The following is a 6,190-nucleotide window of genomic DNA, read 5'->3' as shown; positions in this document are numbered from 1 at the left end:
TAAAACACTGCATGAACCTGGGAACAAATTATACTGAGACAACATGAACTATTTAAATGTTTTCTCCAGGAATGTGCAGGTGCAGAATCACTTTTGTCTGCTCTAAGTGCAGAGTCATGGTGGCAGTGAGTGCTGTCCTGGACAGTGGATGGTGTTGGGAGCACGAGTGTTTCAATGTCAGTGTGAGGGCTGAGGGTGACTGCACAGACTAAATTTGGCTGCTTTGGGCAGTTGGAAGTGATGGTCTGCTGACTGCAGATCTATTGTCCCTTTTTCACTCAGGCTTGATGTCCTTCTGCCCATTTCTACTTTCCAAGACCTTCTAGCCAGTAAGTTTCCCCTGTGCTCTCCAGCTAGGCCCATCCTGCAGTCTGCTTACATCCAACTTTGAATCAAATTAATCTGTCTTCATTGTGGTGGGAAGCCACAAACCAGTTACAAGGCTATGCTGAGAACAGATAATTGGTTTTGCACTCCTGGCTCTGGATGAGGCACAGAAATGTCACTAATAGTGTCTTGTTTTGCCTTAAAAACTGGGGAGTGGTCTCAAGCAGGGGGACAGAAAGAGCCTGTGTATTCCATGATTCATCCAGCTCTCTCTTGATGTGCAGCTATGCAGAACATTTCCTGTGGCCACACCAGAGTGGACTCTCAGGGGAAACATTCTCACACCCCTCCCCAACATACCCCTCTGCCAAGTGCTGAACACTCATGTGTTTTGGAGTAGTTTTAAGGGGAGGGAAAAAGGCACAAGGTGGCAAGAACTGGGAAATGCAAACTTTGTTACTCAAGTTGCTGATTTGGCTGGTATTTTCTGTGTAGGACTGGTTCATCCTGGAGTGTTCCACCCAAAATGTTCCTCTGTCAGTGACACACACCACTGGGAATTGTTTTTGCAATAGAATGCATGGAAATTCTCCAGTTGTGTGAGGTGTGAGCTGAGGGGATAAAGCAGAATCATTACCAGAGTTACTGCAGGTTGTTCAAGGAGTGAGAAGTCCATGTTTTCTTCCCCACTATGTAGGAGCACTGGGGTTCAAACTTGCAGCTGTAGCTGTGCAAGTGTTCTGCTTGTGGCTGCAGGGATGGGTTTATGCTTCAGGTGTCCAGGGAAGGTCCCTGATCCCAATCCCTTGCCCATGGAGGGTGGGAACACCCACAGAACCAAGGACAGGGCACGGTGTCCTTGGGGAATCCCTGCTGCTGGCTCTGCCAGGTGGTGGCAGCTGCGTTCCACGGCTGTTGTGGCTGCTCTGTGCAGCCCAGAGGAACCAGAACTGAAATATTCCAGGCTTTAAGAACTCCTGGGATGCTTCAGGACACGACTGCACATTGCCACTGAGACACTTCATCATGGCCCCCATGACTGCCCCTCCCAGAGTCACTCTTGTACCTCTATGGCTGTCACCTGGAGGATGAAATATGCTGGCCCTTGTCCAAGTCCAGGAGAGGAACAGAACAAATCTCCTGCTTTCCATAAATAGATCTCCAAACTCACTAAGTATATAACTGGAAAACCATTGAGTGCAATAATGTTAAGTGTTATTCCAGACTTTGAAGTTCAATTTAGAAAGTGTGTTTCTGCAAAGTCAGACCCAGCTATAATGAGCTAACAGAGACCAAATGGTATCACAGTGTTTACAGTTTCACCAAAGGGCAGGACCTGCTGTCTGCAAGGAGCTGCTGCAGAGCACACCAGAGACCACTGAATACCCTTGGCTCCTCAGGAAAAAAAGGGTAAAATAAAGTAGCACTTGCAGGGTTTTTATGGGCCAATGTACATGGATGAATACTGAGCCAAGAACCAACCTCTTCCCCGTTAGGTCATTTTCCATTTTATTTTTTGTGTATCCTGTGCATTAGTCCCCATTATAAGCCACTTTTCATCACATGCCTACTCTGGATAAAACCATTTCCTTGCATTGCTTTGGGTAAGCTGTGTTTTCTCCTGTACATCCCTCATTTAGCCTGATTTTGAGCTCTCATGTGTTTAAGAGCAGGGCTAATGGAAAGAAAATACTCCAGGAGAACACAGGGAAAATAAAATCCATACAGCAGATAAATTATGCTGCCAGTTGCACGGAACAAATATGTGCAGTCAAGGGAATACAGCTTTCTAAGACACTACTTCCTGCTGCTAAACAATACGGGAATGGGTTTTTACATCCCTTAGCAACCTAATGTTCTCAAAATCAACAGGAATTTTGGCACAGCTACCTCCTGTTAATGAACTGTTTGTGATGCTTAAAAAAAAAATGATACAGTCTGTCACTGAAGAAAAAACAGCCTCTGATAAAAGTCATCTCAAGGAAAGGGTGGAAGTGAACTGCAATTAACCTCTTTCCTTCTGCTGTGCATCACCTCGCTGGCACGTCTCTGCCGTACTGTGCTGCTCACGGAGGCTCCTGCAGAGCATGCTCAGCTGTGTCCCATCCAGCTGATGGAGAGGACTGTTCTCCTCATGTGCTGCCAGGGTTTTCTCCAGCTCTGTTTGCACTTTGAGCTGACAGTTCCTAATTGCCTCCCGGATGCTCTGCAGGTTCCACTGAGTTCTCGGGAGAGCGTCGTCCACCGTGAAAACGCCGTCGCGCGTCCTCCGCACTTGTGTGCACACAGCAGATGATTTCAGCTCCAGGCCAATCTCATGAACCACCTTCCTCAGGTACTGCTGAGTCTCATGCAAGCAATGGATTTCTAGGAGGACAGAGACATTCCTTCAGAAGCAAAGCTTGGACAAAGCTCTGACATTGTAAATCCAGACATCGCAGTTGTGCTGAAAGAATTGGTTTGGCAGAAGACACTAAGAGCATGCTATGATTTTCTGGAATACTGCAAGGTGTTCCACACCCTTTACAAATACTTTATATATATAAATTTATTATTTATTATTATATATTTATATAGAAATACTTTAGAAAACAAACCTATAGATATAGAAGAGTAATGTAGAAATTTAGGTATTTCAAAGGGGATGAAAAGGCACCTATTTTAATAAGACAAGTAATTTGTGAGGGAAATGGGACTGGCTACAGGAAAAAAAAGACACAAAAAAAAAAAAACCAAAACCCAGCACTGAAATGCATTACACAGAAACATTGAGCTAAGAAGAATTTCTCCCATAAGTATTCATGATGCAAATATTCCAGCCTTGGGCTTAGATCTGAACTGGCAAGGAAAAAGGTACGAGCTGGCTGGATTTACCAGAGAAGTTGTAAGCTGATAATAAATTCCCACCAACTCATTTTGCATTAAATAATGAGTAAGAAAATTAAGTTTACCAGCTTATTTGCCATAATACATACTCAGAGCTCCCCAGTACATTCTGTGCCAGTCCTACCTAGCTGGAATTCTGGAAGTGCAAACTGGAGGCATCGGATTGCTGTGATTATTGGGGGGCTTTTTCCCATGGGGCGAATCAAGCCTTTGACAGCCAGCTCATATGCCTCTTGTGTTTTCATATCAATGTTAGAATACCTAGGAAAAAAAAGAGAGCAGCAGAGACATTTAGAAATTTCTTCAAAGAGATTCAAAATATGTCCATCCCCAATAAAACAGAAATGCAATTTTTATTCTTAAAACCATCCAGTGAGTTTCTGCATATATTTTTGTGGTATATGTACTATCAGTAGTGTAGCACAGTTTAGGATGGAGGTACTTGGTCATGTCTACAAGTTATTTTTGTCAGCCCTAATATAGCAGATTGGAGATTTTGGGATACAAGAAGAACATTTAACTGCAACCTCTCACGAGAGTACAGAGCACTCAGAGTAACTCCTTTCTACTCATTGCTAGCACTCCAACCTTTACAGACTTTATGGGAAACAGAATCCTCTCATTTGTTTTGAAGACCAGCACATGGCAGTGGGATCAGATCAGCTCATTGCTCTGGTGGATACGCACATCAGCAGGGCCTTTTGATTTGTCCCTTGAATGACAGCAAGAATCCTCTCCAGCTTCTCCCTTGTGATATGATCTGCAAACATTAAGGCAAAAACAAAGTCTCAATTACCCATCCAGAAACTGGAAAGCCTGAAAAGTGCCACTGAGGTATTGCTGTCCCTTGGGCAGGCAGTCACATCAAAGGGGGCTGATGAGAGCTGAGGGGTGGCCTTTGCAAAGTCCCTTCCCCTGGCTCTACATGGAGCAGCACAGAGCTGGACTGCAAAGGGAAGAGTTATTTTGCTTAAATGATTCCAAAACATTGATGCTCCAGTTTTCTTATTGTATGTTTTCATTCAATGAAATCTCCTGACTGCTACCTCCAAGTGTGATTCACAGATCTGGGTCCTGACCAACTCAACAGGAACCGCTGTGACCACCATTCACACTGGCTTTGGCTATATCATGGTTAGATTTAGAACAGGGGAGCTACAACATCAACAAAGGCTAGAAGACATGCAAGATGTGGCTTTTGTCATTGTGCAATTCACCTGATTAAATGTTTTAATCTGTAGTTTGGTGGTCTGTTAAAAAAAAAAAAAACACAAAACAACAACACATCAAATCAGTTTCTTACCAAATGTTGTCTTCTCTATTAAATTTCCTGTGTCTGAGAAGTCATCAGTGGCTTTACCAAAAAGCCCACCAACAGTATAAACCTGGAAGAAGGACAAAGAGTGCAATTTATCAAGAAAATGCTCCAAGCAATTAAACAGCAGTAGTGCACCGTGCAGCTGCCAGAATTGCGGGCTATGAGAGTTTTATACAAAAAGCAGCATTCTGTGCTCAAAAGGCCACGAGTGGATGCTCATGTGAAGAATGAAACTCTAGACCCTGAAAAGCTCTCAAAAGCATTGGTAGGTTTGAGATTTAAGTGCAGAATCAACATCACAAGGCTGCTCTGGGGCACTGAGGCAGGATCAAGTGTGCAATGGCACTCTGAGGCTGAGAGCCAGCACCTACCTTGGTCAGGTGGCAGTTGTACAGGTCAGTGAGCAGCTTGTTCCCATGGCCGATGCCAAGCACTGAAACATAGAAAATGGGGAACCTGTTACTCAGCCTCACAAAGTCACTGATGTGCAATTACACAGCACTGAACACTCACAGCACTCTTGCCCTGTGGACAGGGCTGTATCTCCTTAGAAGTCACATCTGAGCAGTGCAGTTAGACCCTCAGATTATTGTCTGGCATGAAAACCATAGAGTTCTTGAATTTCCCCAGAACTTTCCACCTGGGCACTCAGGGCAAATGCTCAGCAGTGCCAGCCCCAGTGAAGCCAGCTGAGCTGGTGGAGCAGACATGGGGATTGGTGTCCCCCAGAAGAACCCACTGTGCCTAGTCTCTCCATCTAGCTTTGCCAGCAGCTTGCTGGGCCATTTCTTCTGTGTTTTACCCCTCAATTCCCAGTGGGGCTGTGAGATCCAGGGGCTGCTGCAGTGCAATGGAATCCACCCTTCTTCCCTGCATGGAAACCCATCACCTCGCAGGCAGCAGGACACGGTGCTGCCCCGGAACGAGACCCACCGAAAACTCCCGAAGCCTTCACATCCAGCCGGTGACCTGCTCCGATCTTCAGCTTCCTGAACCGCGGGCCTCGGACTGCAACGGAGACAGTGATGGAGCGGCTCCGCAGCGCCTGCCCGGGGCTGCCAGCGGCCCCCGGTGTGCCCCGGGCCAGGCCCCGCCGTGTCCTTACCGAGGGGGTGGTCGGCCAGCACCGGCACGCTGGCAGCCACCAGCTCCACGGCCCCGCCGCCCTCCGGGGCCGGGCTCGGGAGGAAGCGGACTTGCTGCCGGGGGGCGCGTTGCGGAGCCGCGTTCAGCTCTGAAAGAAAACCGGGGGAGAGCGGGGAGTCAGGGCCGGCCGGCGAACCCCGGGACGGGACGGGACCGGCCGGGCCCCACCGGTAGCCTCGGGGGATGGGACGGGACGGGCCCTACGGGTAGCCCCTGGGGATGGGATGGGACGGGACGGGTCCCACCGGTAGCCTCTGGGGATGGGATGGGACGGGACGGGTCCCACCGGTAGCCCCTGGGGATGGGATGGGACGGGACGGGCCCCACGGGTAGCCCCTGGGGATGGGATGGTGTAGGGGGTCCCGCCGCCCGCGCTCACCGCGCAGCAGCCGCGTCTCCAGCGCCTCCCGGACGCGGCCCCAGGCCACCCCCGCCGGTTTGTACACGGCGAACAGCCCGGCCAGCCCGGGCGCCGCCATGGCCGCCGCCCCGCCCCGCTCCGGGCGCTTCCGG

The 6,190-nt window shown here is 48.6% G+C and overlaps 1 protein-coding gene across 1 annotated transcript; it reads right to left on the bottom strand.

Moving 5' to 3' along the window:
- Positions 1 to 1,819: 1,819 nt before the first annotated feature.
- On the bottom strand, positions 1,820 to 6,156 carry TRUB2 (TruB pseudouridine synthase family member 2). The gene is made up of 8 exons (XM_058037888.1): positions 6,057 to 6,156; positions 5,637 to 5,765; positions 5,465 to 5,539; positions 4,903 to 4,964; positions 4,517 to 4,598; positions 3,901 to 3,973; positions 3,338 to 3,474; positions 1,820 to 2,694 (listed from the first exon to the last, which is right to left on the bottom strand). The coding sequence occupies exons 1-8, from the start codon at positions 6,154 to 6,156 to the stop codon at positions 2,333 to 2,335; spliced, it is 1,020 nt and encodes a 339-aa protein (XP_057893871.1). The 3' UTR covers positions 1,820 to 2,332.
- Positions 6,157 to 6,190: the final 34 nt, after the last annotated feature.

This window comes from Melospiza georgiana, chromosome 20, assembly GCF_028018845.1.
Source record: "Melospiza georgiana isolate bMelGeo1 chromosome 20, bMelGeo1.pri, whole genome shotgun sequence".
Taxonomy (NCBI): Eukaryota; Metazoa; Chordata; class Aves; order Passeriformes; family Passerellidae; genus Melospiza; species Melospiza georgiana.
The sequence above is the reverse complement of the archived record's forward strand: the minus strand, read 5'-3'. Positions and strand labels throughout refer to the sequence as shown.

Coding starts and splice junctions, on each gene's coding strand:
- TRUB2 (XM_058037888.1), bottom strand. CDS start 6,156: ATGGCGGCGCCCGGGCTGGCCGGGCTGTTCGCCGTGTACAAACCGGCG. Junction 5,766..6,056: donor GGAGACGCGGCTGCTGCGCG/GTGAGCGCGGGC, acceptor GTTTTCTTTCAG/AGCTGAACGCGGCTCCGCAA. Junction 4,599..4,902: donor ACAACTGCCACCTGACCAAG/GTAGGTGCTGGC, acceptor TCCTTCTTCCAG/GTTTATACTGTTGGTGGGCT.